Here is a 15,139-nt window from a genome sequence, read left to right as displayed (position 1 = left end):
AGTTCACAAAACCATCTCAACAACCACCAAACAGCTGAAACAGCAGGTGAACAGATCACACAAAAAAGATGTAAACACAAATCCCCCTGATCATCTGTTTTTTAAACATGAAGCGTAGTTTTGGACGTTCATTTACTGCTGGTTCAGTGAATTTTGGTTGGACAGTGATGAAACCTGCAGCCTCAGAATCTGTGAGAAGTCTGCTTTCAGCACGCAACTGCATTGTTGTGTTGTGTGGATCCACCTCTGCAAACTCATCACTGTTTCACCATCATGTTTCTACTTAGACAATAACAAAGGAAGCAGTTCCCAAGAACTACTTCTTGTCTTGTTAACATAAGAGTACGTTGCCCTTCAAAACACCTCCACTTCTCCTCTTATTAGAGGACTGCCTTATTATTAATCTGCTAATTCTGTCAGTTGATGAAAGAAAAATGCTTGATCTCACCTGAGAGTTTCCAGTGTACAGTGTGGACTCTTCAGTCCTTCAGACAGAAGCTTCACGCCTGAATCCTTCAGGTTGATGTTACTCAGGTCCAGCTGTCTCAGATTAGAGGTCTGAGAGCTGAGACCTGAGGCCAGAGCTTCACAGCTTCTCTCTGACAGGTCACAGTGACTCAGTCTGAAAAATAACAGATAAACAATTACAAAAATAAAACACTTATGTTGAAGCGTAATGAGATACTATTATATTTAGCAATATTTCATCTTGTTTTGTCAGGAAACTGAGCACTGATGCAGAGCAACATGTGGAGAGAATCAGAGGAGAAGAAGTGAAGAGAGAACAGCAGTAAAACAACACTGAATTGTTCAGTGTGCTTTTGATATCAACAGAATGTGTCAAATTTCTTTATTTTGTATTTGTTTTAGTAGAATTGATGATTATCACTTAGATAACAACCACAGGCCAGGTCTAAATTGCACTTTGGTGACAGTTACACCCAGAAATATTTCAGAAACGTGGACAATTTGTGCTCCATTGTATTCAGTATTGAACAAACTGAGTACTGATGACCACTTAATATTTTTGATATTTTATTTGAGTTGTTCCACCTGATCTGTGTTAACTAGAATAAACATTTAAAAGCTAAAGCTATGATCACATATGTACTTACAGAGCTTTGTTGGAGGCTTTGACCACTGGCAGCAGCCTCAGAAGAGCCTCCTCTGAAGCAGAGTATTTCTTCAGGTCAAACACATCCAGATCTTCTTCTGATGACAGTAAGATGAAGACCAGAGCTGACCACTGAGCAGGAGACAGTTTATCTGTGGAGAGACTTCCTGATCTCAGGGACTGTTGGATCTCCTCCACTAGAGAACGATCATTCAGTTCATTCAGACAGTGGAACAGATTGATGCTTTTCTCTGCAGACAGATTCTCACTGAGCTTCTCCTTGATGTACTGGACTGTTTTCTTATTGTACTGTGAGCTGCTTCCTGTCTGTGTCAGCAGACCTAGTAGGAGAGTCTGATTGGTCTGCAGTGAAAGACCCAGGAGGAAGCGGAGGAACAAGTCCAGGTGTCCATTTGGACTCTGTAAGGCCTTGTTCACAGCACTCTGGTGGAGAGACTGTAGGTTTGGTTTGTTAAATAATTTAGACTTCTTGGATGTTGTTTGTTGTTGTTCCATCAGATTGAGTCCAGAGTTGATGAAGGTCAGATGGACATGAAGAGCAGCCAGAAACTCCTGAACACTCAGATGGATGAAGCAGAACACCTTGTCCTGGTACAGTCCTCTCTCCTCTTTAAAGATCTGTGTGAACACTCCTGAGTACACTGAGGCTGCTCTGATATCGATGCCACACTCTGTCAGGTCTGATTCATAGAAGATCAGGTTTCCTTTCTGCAGCTGATCAAAAGCCAGTTTTCCCAGAGACTCCATCATCTTCCTGCTCTCTGGACTCCAGTGTGGATCTGTCTCAGCTCCTCCATCATACTTGACCTTCTTCACTTTGGCCTGAACCACCAGGAAGTGGATGTACATCTCAGTCAGGGTCTTGGGCAGCTGTCCTCCCTCTCTGGTTTCCAGCACATCCTCCAGAACTGTAGCAGTGATCCAGCAGAAGACTGGGATGTGACACATGATGTGGAGGCTTCGTGATGTCTTGATGTGGGAGATGATCCTGCTGGCCTGCTCCTCATCTCTGAATCTCTTCCTGAAGTACTCCTCCTTCTGTGGGTCAGTGAACCCTCTGACCTCTGTCACCATGCCAACACAGTCAGGAGGGATCTCATTGGCTGCTGCAGGTCGTGTGGTTATCCAGAGGCGAGCAGAGGGAAGCAGTTTCCCCCTGATGAGGTTTATCAGCAGCACATCCACTGAGGTGGACTTTCTAGGGTCAGTTAGGATTGTAGTTTTGTGGAAGTCCAGAGGAAGTCGACACTCATCCAGACCATCAAAGATGAACACAACCTGGAAGTCTTCAAAGCTGCAGATTCCTGCTTCTTTGGTTTCAGTAAAGAAGTGATGAACAAGTCCCACCAAGCTGAACTTTTCCTCTTTCAGCACATTCAGCTCTCTGAAAGTGAATGGAAATATGAACTGGATGTCCTGGTTGGCTTTGTCTTCAGCCCAGTCCAGGCTGTATTTCTGTGTTAAGACTGTTTTCCCAATGCCAGCCACTCCCTTTGTCAGCACTGTTCTGATTGGTTCGTCTCTTCCAGGTGAGGCTTTAAAGATGTCTTCTTGTCTGATGGTTGTTTCTGGTCTGTCTGGTTTCCTGGATGCTGTTTCAATCTGTCTGACCTCATGTTCATCATTGACCTCTGCAGTCCCTCCCTCTGTGATGTAGAGCTCTGTGTAGATCTGATTCAGGAGGGTTGGGTTTCCTGCTTTAGCGATGCCCTCAAACACACACTGGAACTTCTTCTTCAGGGTGGATTTAAGGTTACGATGACAAACTGGAGCTTGAAGTTCTGATAGAGAAGAAAAATAAACACTCAATTCCAAAAAGAACTAATCTTTAAAACATGTTGCTCCATCTTCCATCTCTGGAAAATGTTCATTTATCCAGCAGCTTAAATCTTTAGATAAATCCTCTTACTGCTCTGCAGACGGTCAGCCAGCTCCTCCTGCTTCATTCTCCTCAGGAAGTCCACTGTGATCTTCACAAACGCCTCTCTGCTGCTGCTCCTCTGACTCTCTAAGCATTCTGGGTAACCTGGACTCAGAACCTTCTGGATCTTCTTCAGCTCGTTCTTCACAAAAGTGATGATGTTGTCCTCCAGCAGCTGGAACAGAATATTTATGAATGAGCCAATCAGACTGAAATCATGGAGCCAAACATCAGATCCATGTTGGACACACTGACGATCCACTGGTCTACAAAGAGCAGCATGGAGATGACTGTGAACAGAACAGATGTAACAGTAGTTGTTGTACATGTACAGACCATAAATATGGAGTCCAGCTGTGTTTGATGCTGCTGGGCAGACTGACCACTGGGAACCTCTGAGCTCTGCTGGTCCACTCTGTGGAGGAACCATGAAGGATCAGATCAACACAGGATAAAGATCCAGGAGTTTCTGCTCAAATAACTTCATCTGAATTAAGTCTGTCAAGTTGTCAAGACACCTTCGTGGTCAAAAGTGTACACGCACAAAATCTACAATAAAACCCTCACGCAGCAATAGGACAGACACACAATCCATTTATCTCTGTGTCTCAAACACACACACGTGTATTCAAAGCCTCGATTTGTTCATATTTCATCTGTTGTGTTTTTATCTTCAGCGTTTTCAGTGTTGCTGCATTTACACCAAAAATGTTTCCATTGATGAATCAGATTGATTTGAATGTGTTTCATCCATACAAATCCCTCCCTGGTGGTCACATGACTCTATAACATAACAGGAGTCATGTGACAAGAGTTTCATGCTGTAAAATGTCAAAATGGTTGAATGTGGTGGAGTAAAAATGTGAGATATCAACTACTTTTCTTCAATATGAAATGTTTGCAGGGCCTGACAGGAAGTGGACGGACGCTCTGATCACTTCCTGTTTGCTGAAGTGGGTTTTCAGTTGTTTAGAAACCAAAGGCTTGTTTTAAAAGACAGTTTAAATGGGACTGAGGGAACAACGTGTTTGTAGTTTATATCCAACAACATCAAGCAGTTTAATCAAAGAGTTCCTGTTACTAACAGCTCACCTCTCTGCAGCAGACACAGGCTGGACTTTAAAATCAATGAGACGACCAGCAGACCAGTCACTCTGTAAGGACACAGAGCTGGGTGGAGGTCCAGGCTGGTTCCTGTGAATAATGATGGAGCAGTGATGTGAGTGCTGAGCTGTGACATGGAGAAGAGTCATGGACAGTTAGAGATGGTCATCTCACCTCTGAGCTTTGGTCTGGCTCTCATGTTCCCCACACAGAGTGCTTTTAGAGGGAGGGACTCCCTCCTCTCTGTCCTCACACTGATCCATGCTGCTCAATTCAGCTCACACACACTTTCTACCTGCAGAGGAAACACAAATCATTCATGTGCACATCAGCTGAAATCCTCCTTTCATCATGTGTGCTGTCCAAATATCAGCTGCTTCTTTCCTGCTTCATCTCAGTGTCAGCTGGATGCAGTCAGACAGCAGTGTGAGGCAGAGGAAGCTGCCATCAGCTGCTCTGCTATCAGTCCACTAGATGGAGCCTGAAGCACACACGATGCATTCACTGACACACACTGATTCACTGTTTGGGAAACTAGAAAAATGTTGGTCTTGAACTAGCTGCATAATGCAGACAGGGTAGGACCCAAATATAACGGCGAAACATCTTCAAGCAACTTATAGAAGTCCAGATGCTTTTCTTTCCAAGCTCCTTAAACTATGATGACCTGGATGACTGAGAACCTTCACAGGAAAAATGAAACACACTGAACAAAGAATGCAAGACTTTCACAATAAAACAGCAAACAAAGGAACACAACACTGACACGTGAGCTTGACAGAGGAGTGGAGGAAAGGCAGACGAGAGTGAGCGAGGGAAAGAGGAGACAAGAGAGACATGACAGGCTGAGGAAATATAGAATGGAGCACCAGGCCTCACACAAACACACACAAACACAGACACACACAGACACACACAGAGGCACACAGAGACACAGAGGGAATCTAATGATCAAGGAACTAAACAGGAAGTATAAGAAACTCAAAGAAGCATAAATAAGACTGTAAATGAACCAGAACCATAAACCATAATACAAAAAATGCAAAGTGCTTGGTCAAAGGGACCCAGAACCATTAAAGTTCTTTTCTTTGCTCTTCAGTGTTTGAGTTCAAACAGACTCCACATTAAACTATGACAGCACCGTCCCTGCTGCTGCTGTCAGACCTGTTATTCACTCACTGCTCGCCAGTGTTTCTAATGAGTTTTACTCATCCATGAGAGTTTAAAGCTTGCACTTACAAGCAATGTTCCCTCTAATGTTTCACGTGTCTGAGCGAACACACAACCTCCCTGAGCGATCCACTGTGAGCGACATTAGACGTGTGCACTGTGGTCACGCCAGCGTCGAATCCATCCAAGTTACATGTTTATTAAAATAATCAATTTACAGCGTTTACATTTCTGTTAAACTACTTTTAATTAACTGCTTTAGCCCACTTACAATGAAAGTTAAAAAAGAAAATCTTGTTCATGACCTGTAGCATGTTAACACTATTGGAAGGAAAAATAACTTGAACTTCAATTTTGAAAACACAACTTTCTTTAAATAAAGCTCTGACTTGTATTATGAGTCTGTGGTCTGGGAGAGAGTCTGTAACTCTGTCTGCAACATACAGTAAATAATGACCAATGTTGGGTAATTAATTATATAGTTACTTCTTCAAAAAAGTAACTGAGTTTTGCAAACAGAGTTTTTTGCAGCTGTTTACTGCAAAAAACTACAGCCAAGGTGTTTTTTTTAAAATAAACATTTCAAACTATTTACAGAACAATCAGCTGTTCTGCATCAAATCTGATGCCACACAAATTATTTGTGCCGCTCCAAAAAATAATTTCTGTCCACTATGAGATGAAGGAGAACAACAACCTGATACCTGCAGGCCTGACAGCAGCAGATGTGTCACTGCTGTAACACCTGTAACACTCAGCAGTCGCCTCATTGTTCTGACACACACAACAACACTATTGACTACACTACACACTAACTACACACTGACTACACACTAACTACACAAGATTTGCTCTAAACGTCTCAAATCTCTCACATCTCAAAACACCGCCGTCACTCCGTTTCTTAACAACTAAATGCCATGTTTTGATTGGTCGACATGGTACATTTTTCGACCAATAGGAAAGGCTGGGGGTTGGTTTTGTTTTTGCTCACAGGCTTTGGAGCGTTTTCCTTATAAAACGCAGTTTTTACCGTTTCTTCCTGCAGTAAATATAAACAACGACAGTATTCAGGAAGAAAACCAAACATTGCAGATATTTTTATCATAACTCTGGTTTTACATGGTCGATCAACACAATTTAAAAACTGGTATAAAGTCCACACTTTTCCTGTCAGTTGTTCCGTCTGTCCTGCTCACATCTCCAATGGTTGTACACGTTGTCATTAACGTGGCTTCACTCCACATCAGCCGCTTTGCTAAAACACCGGCACATATTTACTTTAATTTCAATTCAGGTTAGAATTCTTTTTGTGTGCTCAATACAGATTTTCTCTGCGCAGAGACCGTGCCAACAGTGCGCAGCTTAGAGGGAACATTGCTTACAAGGTGACTACCAATAAAAATGAGTGTGCTTCACTGTCAGAGCTACGGTGATTCATCCAGTAGGACTTGATAATAAAAATATTTGTTTGATGCTTTGCATTGAGGCGCATTGTTGAATTTGCAGGGACACAATAACCACAGATCAGTTGTTCAAACCACTACAGTAGGGAGCCATGTCATGAATAATAAACAAATACTAATACTAATACTACTACTAATAATAATGTTAATTTAAGTAATTGTTTTTGACTGAACATCACATATAATGTAACAAGCAGTAAATTCAGGTTAAGTGCATTATCAGCATTTGGAGGAGCTCCTTATCCTTCACTGCTCACCTCTTACAAAGTGTTCACACAGTTTGCTAGCTTCTTTCAGCCTGCTAGCTATGCTAACAAGTCTACTACACACACTTGACTCGGTCACATGACAGACAGCAGAGATAGCTGCTCTGCTAGCTAAGCTAACTCATGTTAGCTTAGCTAGGTCAAGGTCAAAGAAATGAGGCGATGCTGCTGGGAGTTACGTCACAGACTAGCAGAATTTAGTTATTCAGCATAATATTTAATCCTTATTATCTGCTCCTCTCACCTCTGTTTACATCTGAAAACAAGAAAATTTAGCCAACAGTTTATTAGCTTTGGTGAAATTATAAACAGGCATCAGCGCGGTCACCTATACTGTGCTTTAATGCTGGAGCAGCAGGAACACCAGTTAATCTAAAATCTCCTTTTCTCTCTAAAAAGTGACAGCAGACTGAGTCAAAGACAGAAACCTTATTTAAACACCAAATATTCACTTCCTGATCCAGGATTCAAAGAGGACGTTGAACTTACTCAGCTTCTTCCAATGAACGTCTTCACTCTGCAGCTCTCTGCTGTCTGGACCAGGTCTGTGTAGAAACAGAGAAAATCCTCTGCTTCTTCTCCGTCAGCAGTCGTCTGTGTCTGCAGACTGCGTCACATTAAACACTTCACACCAGCAAAGAGTCTGAAGCTCACAGGTCAACGGTCAGCTGCTGCACTGTGTATAACAATTCACTTTTGAACAGTAGATAGCCTGTAGGCGTCTCTGCAGTGATAAACAGTTTACACATTAAACACTGAACCATAAAAGAAGCTTAAGCTGCAGCTCACAGGTCAAAGCTCAGCTGCTGCACCCAGTTATGAGTTTAAATAAATCATTAATCATGATCTTTTCCCTCTCAGCACTTTCACTTGGCCTTGGAGTGTTTTGACGGAGCTACACTGTATGTTTCAAATGTTGTAAATAAATTGGGAGTTAGGGCTGGGCAATATGGCCTAAAATCCATATCGCGGTATAATTTGAAGCATGTGCGGTAACAATATATATCGCGATATATTCTTTTCTTCTGTATAACGTATTTTCCACACTATAAGGCAGACTTACAATCCTTTAATTTTCTCAAAAATCAAGAGTGTGCCTTATGTATGAATTCTGGTTGTGCTTCGTGACCTCGAACCGATTTTGGCTGCAGAAATCTGTTAAAAATGTTTTAGCACAACTTTGGTAAGCAGCACTGCTTGATGGATCGTCAGAGCATTACGGCTGCCGTGGTGAGGAGCTTCACGGAGTAATCTGGGTCCAAAACTCCGACAGCTTCAGGTCCCAAAGTCAAACGAACACTGAGAGTTAAAAACGGTCTAAATTCTTTCATCTTTAATAAAATCATCAGCGTTGCTGCTTTAGCAGATGTAACAATTAAGTTTAATATCCATGAAAACAGAATTTATTAAATTTAACGGAGTTAGAAGTTAACAGGAAGTTAGCGCGCTAGTTTACACCTAAACATTTCATACCATGTTCTGACTGAGATTTTTGAAACTAATTCAAACAGCTCTGCTACCACTTCCAACATAAATGAAGACAGAAAACTAAACAGCAGTGGCGTTTGCAGGGTTACTGAAGTTGGACTACCTGGTATATAATGTTGTGCTACGTGATTGCTAGCGACACAGCTATGTTAGCATAACATTAGCACAGTGAAGCTGGAGGATGAACCCCAACTCTTTTTCCACTCAATAAAAGTTAACGTGAGTGATTCTGGTGGTCAGGGACAAATGCAGTCGCATAGCAGGATGCTGTACACGGGCCAAACTTCAGTCACGAGAACAACTGAGATCATTCATCCACAACACGAGGCTAGTTATTAATATACTGCCACAACATGGGAATAGAGCAGCTGCAGAGAATTCAACATTATTGAATCAATGTTACGGAAGTGGAGGAAGCGCAGTTTTTGGCTTTCCCCGCGTTTCAAAAGTGCTTCATCTCTTTGCTGTGACTGTCACCCAGCATAATTGCAGAGGATAATGGTTTTAACCGCTGCGATGCTTTCGACCAAAACAGGTGCAGTTTGATGACATCATCACATGCGCTGTCGCGATAGAGCGGTATAGTCAAAATCTCTATCGTTGACCAAATTTAATCGATTCTGTCGTTTATTGTTTATATCGCCCAGCCCTACTGGGTGTGATTTTGTTGTATTGGTTTGTTTTTTGGTTTTATGTTTCCATGTAGATGAATGAAGACAGATTCACTCTTACCTTTTCAAAATGTCTATAAGGTAGACGAGGTCTATGCTTTTCTGCCTCTTCACAGATAATCCCAGTGATTTTCCCTTGGTCTGAAATTTCACCTGATCTTGTGATATTGAGAGTCATCTGCCTTTGAGGCAGCTAACCAAACAGTGTTCTCTAAACTCTAACTTTAATATACTTTGATATATTTCAGATTTCTGAGCTCTGCTCTGACTCCGTGCCAGTAGCTCCTTAATATGACTTTAGTTTGATCAATAATTAACCTGCAGAAAGTTTCTGTTCCCACTCCACCACGCCGAACAACCCTGAGAACAAATAATATGATGTGGGTGTGTCTGTAGGCTTCAGCACTGTGAGCATTAAACACAATAAAAGACTCACAAGTTCCTGCTCAAAGGTCAGCTGCCTTTAGATAAATCATTAACCTGCAGCAGGATCCAGTCTTCTGCCTGTTGTGGTTGTGACAGCTGCTCGTAGGAGAGTTTGTTTGTAGGAGGTGGAGATGTTCTCAGATCAAGTGCGTAATCGTCTCTTTGTGTAGACGCTAAAAGCTGTGAGCCAAAACTCTCTGCTCTGAAACTCTTCACTCAGTCCTCACGCTGAGAGTTTAGAGGCTGAACTTCTTGTTCCTCCATAACACTTTTCATGAAACAGCAGAAATGAGCTTGTGTTTCTCAGCAGTGCGCACACAGAGAACCGATCCTCTCTGCTCAGTCTGAACAAATCAAAGTGAAACGTCAGTGAAAACACAGCTGCTGATCAAACTGTGTCAGATTAATGCCTCAATGTTTCACTGTGAGGTTAAAAAATACATAAAAATGATTTAAAGAAGTAGGAGGCAGATTTTCACAATAAGAGCACTTTGTTTTTAATTCAGTTAATGTCAAACTGTCATCAACACCTCTGTGTTGTCTCCGTCTCTGAGCAGATTCAGGCATTACTCAAATAATAAAGGCTTTTTTTCACTATTATACTTTTCATTAGTCTCCAGGTTGATGATTATAAACAGAATTATTAAAGTTTTTATCATTTCAGGCTGAAAATCAACATGAATTTGGTTCTAATCAAAGAAGCTCCTTTAATGTGTGTCATTAAAATCCTCACACAGGCTTAAAAAGGCGACATTAACATTAAAATAAATGAAAGAAGCTTCAGCTGAGAGCTTCATGCAGTCATCATCAGCAGCTCATAGCAGTCACAGCTCTTTATTACGCAGCTTTGCAGGAATTAAAGTGGCTGAAGTGTCAGAGTTTGTGTGAGAAGCTGCTTCATGGACAGCTGTACACACGTCTTTATTATTTCTTCATAAATCAAACACACAGGTTTGTCTGCAGATGATTTAAAGTGTGTCGTTGTGCAGTTAAAGCTGTTTGTGTGACGCCCTGACCTCCTGTGAATGAAACAGCCAATCAGATCCATCAGAGAGAGAGCAGGAAGTGTTGTGTGTTTGTGACAGAACAAGGAAACAGTGATGATGATGAACATAAAGGTCCTCTGATGTTTCCTGTTACAGTAACGCTTGTTCATCTGTTGCTCTCCTACACTTTCCTATAAATAAAGGAGAAAAAGTCCATTTAGTTTCATTTCCTACAGCTCAGAGTTACACTTCACATTCCTGCTGTCACATCAAAAAGCTTCACTTTGGTCCAACATCTACATGTTAACATGAAACACAGAGAGACTCAGAACATCTGGAACATCTGCACTTTGACCCAAACTGTTATAGCAGGATATTTTCTGCATATTTCTTATGTTGGACCTGTTTGAACTGTAAACGACCTGTAATCATCTGTAAATGGTGTGAGACACACTGAGGCCACCTACAGGGCAGCTGGGGAACAGCAGGGATCTGAAATCATATGAGACGTTAGTGAGTGAGAAGAACAAACGGACTTAAGATGGCTCGAAGTGATCAAAGTTGATCTAAAACAGAAGATAAATCCACTGATTCTTTGTAAAGTTCATCTGCTGCTCACATGAATCCATGAAAGATTTATTTCACTGAATGTTTCTTCAAAGCTCATTTCAACCTGTTGAAGTCATGAATGAAAGTGCAGACTGAGAGTGGATCACATGATGTTTGAGGTGTGTCATGTGACATGTTCAGTATTGTCACACATGTCTAGATTGTCCCTGATATCATAACTGCTCAAACACTGATGATTATATTTGAAGAATTATTCCTGATGGCAGAAAAGTTTGAATGGAGCTCTCTGTCTGTGCTGATTTGTCGCCCTCTGGAGGTCAAAGCACAAACCTACAGGGCAGCTGGGGAACAGCAGGGATCTGAAATCATACGAGACGTTAGTGAGAAGTTAGAACAAACGGACTTAAGATGGCTCGAAGTGATCAAAGTTGATCTAAAACAGAAGATAAATCCAAAGCAGCATCAGATGAATGTTACCATTTCCAGTTACGGTGCCCTTCATCTAATATGGAAATGTGTTGTTTTTTTAGCCGTGTTGTTGTTCTTCCTATTGTGTTTAGGCCAGAGATGCTCTTCAAACAGCGGACAGACATGACCACATTACAAGAACATGGTGTGAGTCCGATTTGATATTCCAGTCAACGCTGAGAGACCTTAACCAGGAAGTCAGAGGTCAGCTGATGCTGCGAGCAGGAAGTGAACCAAGGGAAAGGTCCACTCTACTCAATCTCAAAGAAAATATGCTGGTATTTGTTGATGTTGATGGTACAATAAAAATATATAATATAATAAATAATAAAATATCATGTGATGATGAGATGTGTTGTTGGTGTTTGTATTTTCTGTAAATGTCTTTTTTAATGTAAATGCTTTGTTCCAGACGGACAGGGAATCAGTTGCTGTACGATGACATCATCTTGATGTTGACGAGGAGGGCGAGAAAAACTAGTTTTGTCCTGCAGATGGCGATCTTGCACCGTGTTCAGAGAGCCGACACTTTGATGGTGCTGCTCTACTCAGCTTACTTTAGCCTGGGTTGGACTCTATATGAGCAGCTTCCACTCTGGTTTCACTCTTAAACACACTTGTTTGATTTCACTTGTAAAAGTTGAAGAATAAATATTTTATTACAAAATTATTTGTTGATGCATTTTTTTAGGGTCAAATATCTTGTTTGGTTTGAGGAATGAACTGTTAGGGTGGAAAAAGTGAATCAGGTTAAAATAGTGGTGCTTTATATCAGTGAAGATGTATAATGTAATTTAAAATGTTGATGATGGGTTGTAGTGGGCTTGTACTTACAAAACTGCCTCATTTTATTGGAACGATCCACAGTTGCATCCATTCACGGATGACATCTGACATCATTTGACATCTGGTCTGAACACGTTTGTACACAAGATGCCTCAGTTCTGGATGTTCCCACAGACTCCTCTGTGCACCTAAAGAAAAGGTCAAGGGTCAGCAGCACATGTAGTTGGGACAATTCTTCAGTCGCACAAACTACACAATGATTTTCCTCCAATGACGACTTTTCACTTGCAGAAATGGTCCTGTGTGATTTCCAGGCTGTGATATAAAAACTAGTTCCTAATGGCAGCGACTCACTCAGTAAACATGTGTTTCCTTCACCAACCTCACACACAGATCCAATAAGATCAGGAAGTGGGCAGTATAGTACAATATGTGTTATTCTGTGCTGCACTGCCCAAACTAAAGATCTGCTGAAGTGTTGGAAATGATCCAGATGTTTATTTTGGACGATACAGCAGAAGATCAGACATGAAAGTGGAGATAACACAGAAGACCTGCAGCAAAGGTCAGAGGTCAGACTGGGCCCTGGATTCAACAATGAGCCAATGATCATCAAGCAGTGACTAAAGCAGAGCCCTGACGTTCTGACATTCATCACACAGTCAGAACAAATGTCTGCTGATGACTTCATCTCATGAAACGACTGATAGATGTCAGTTCATTGATCAGCTGAGCTGCTGATCTTCATCGTCACAGAAACATTCAGCTTGTTTCAATCAGTAAATAACTCCCACTACTCCCAGTTTGAACTGTTCCCACTCAAAATGCTGTGAGAACAATGATCATTGTAGAACTTCACAAACATCACGTGTTGTTTTCCACATGTAAGATCAGCAAACACACAGAAACTTCCTGTTGCCACACACGGCCTCTAAAATCTCTTCCACGCTTTCTGTCTGAAGTCCACTCTCTGTGTCGGATCCACAGGAAACAACAAGATCTTATTAACATGGTTTTCAATGTGTCTCCTTCCAAAAAGTCCAACCAATGAACAAATGTGTGTATTTGTGGAGGCCGAACAAAAGCATGACACATTTCTCTGTTTCTATAAACTGGAGTCAAACACAAACATGAAGAGTTTCACTGACAGACTCCAAAATGCCCCCACAGTGGATCAAAGGGAAATCCTACAGTGTGGCCAGAGACTCTTAATGGCTCCAACATCAACACATCCACAATGTTGGATCCAGTTCTGCCTCACAGAGTTACTAAGACACACCCTCTGCAGCATCACAACAGCTCCACCTGCTTCACCTGCCTCCTCAGCATCTGTACACCTGAAGAGAAAAGAAAGGCTCCAACAGCTCAAATCTACAAAGAATTCATGAAGTTTCATCCAACAATAACATGTTTGCCTTCCACACTTCTGTTATTCATGATCACAAACACAAAGAACTTGTGCAGCCCTGATATCAGCCCTAATATATGAGTGTGTTTGCCCAAAGACTGAAACAGCATCAACATGACAGCTGTAAGAAATCTTCTCTCAGCCTTGTTTGGCAGAAGATCCCTGCAACAAAGATTGTAGCTGAAAGATGACGTGTGTAAAGTTTGCTCTGTGGGAGTGTTGAGGCTGTTTTTAGACCTTTGATAGTTTCCAATCCAGTTCTGACAGACAGGAATAAAAACAACATCATTAAGATCAGATCATGGAGCTGTTTGCTGCCTTGTTTCTATCTTCACATTACAAGACTTTACTACAATAAAGATGCTGACATGTATCTGTAGCAACAACATCATTGAATCTAGAACAACTGGAGCCAAACCAGTGGCTCTGCTGGGATCACTGGTGAGCCAACACTTCCTTGTTGATGCAGATTTCAGGGCTTCCTTTTGCTCCTCCGTTATAACTGTTCTCTCTTCTCAACACATGATGACACAAAGGAATCAGCAGTGACAAAGATGATGCTGAAGAGAAGCACACACTTCACACATATAACAGAGCAGTGCAGTTACACACACCTCTGCTCGACATCAGGCCTCAAACAAAGACACAAAACACTAACTTGACTCTAAACAGAAGAAACGAGCAGCTGTTTCTGTTCTGTGCTTATTTATATTTGACACACATGCTTCTCTTTGTGCAAACACACATCGCACTATAAGGGTAACCTCGCACACAATGATTGGACAGCACAGTGATGATGCTGGGAGATCCTATACGCAGCAACACAGAAACACTGAGAACTTTAAACAATGATGGAAAGTGTTATAAATGACTTGTTGGCCTCTGATCTGTCACAAACAGCTGAAACGTGTCTCTCATGAGTCACATGAAGGTTTTTGACAGAAAGGACAAAAAGTAGCTGCAGTCAGTTTGTGTCATTTTTATATTTATTCATCTGGGAGAAAAATCTGAGGGACATTAAAATGTGTTTTCAACAGAGACAAGAACATGAATATAACAGAACAGGTAAATGAACATGTTTCAAGTAAACAGCTGGACTGATCAGGTCCAAACACAGAGTGATAAACTTGTCAAACAGCTGTCATATCTTTATATAGAAGCTCTTTATAAATGCTGCTCACTGCAGTCTGTTTACTAATAATGTCAAAGTGTTAGAAACACAGAAACATCAGAATGGTCTTTGTTCACAGAAACCTGTCTGGGATCCTTTGTTG

At 41.4% G+C, this 15,139-nt stretch overlaps 1 protein-coding gene and 1 long non-coding RNA gene across 2 annotated transcripts; both read right to left on the bottom strand.

Moving 5' to 3' along the window:
* Positions 1-985: 985 nt before the first annotated feature.
* LOC143413393 (protein NLRC3-like) lies at positions 986-3,461 on the bottom strand. Its single transcript, XM_076876344.1, has 4 exons — positions 3,393-3,461; positions 3,045-3,231; positions 1,384-2,916; positions 986-1,017 (listed from the first exon to the last, which is right to left on the bottom strand). Exons 1-4 carry the CDS (start codon positions 3,393-3,395, stop codon positions 986-988), a joined length of 1,755 nt encoding a protein of 584 aa, XP_076732459.1. The 5' UTR covers positions 3,396-3,461.
* A 735-nt stretch (positions 3,462-4,196) lies between these two features.
* On the bottom strand, positions 4,197-7,696 carry LOC143413490 (uncharacterized). The gene is made up of 3 exons (XR_013094103.1): positions 7,552-7,696; positions 4,335-4,455; positions 4,197-4,250 (listed from the first exon to the last, which is right to left on the bottom strand). It is a non-coding gene; the product is annotated as an uncharacterized LOC143413490 (long non-coding RNA).
* Between the last annotated feature and the right edge of the window lie 7,443 nt (positions 7,697-15,139).

This window comes from Maylandia zebra, linkage group LG2 (assembly GCF_041146795.1).
Source record: "Maylandia zebra isolate NMK-2024a linkage group LG2, Mzebra_GT3a, whole genome shotgun sequence".
Taxonomy (NCBI): Eukaryota; Metazoa; Chordata; class Actinopteri; order Cichliformes; family Cichlidae; genus Maylandia; species Maylandia zebra.
The sequence above is the reverse complement of the archived record's forward strand: the minus strand, read 5'-3'. Positions and strand labels throughout refer to the sequence as shown.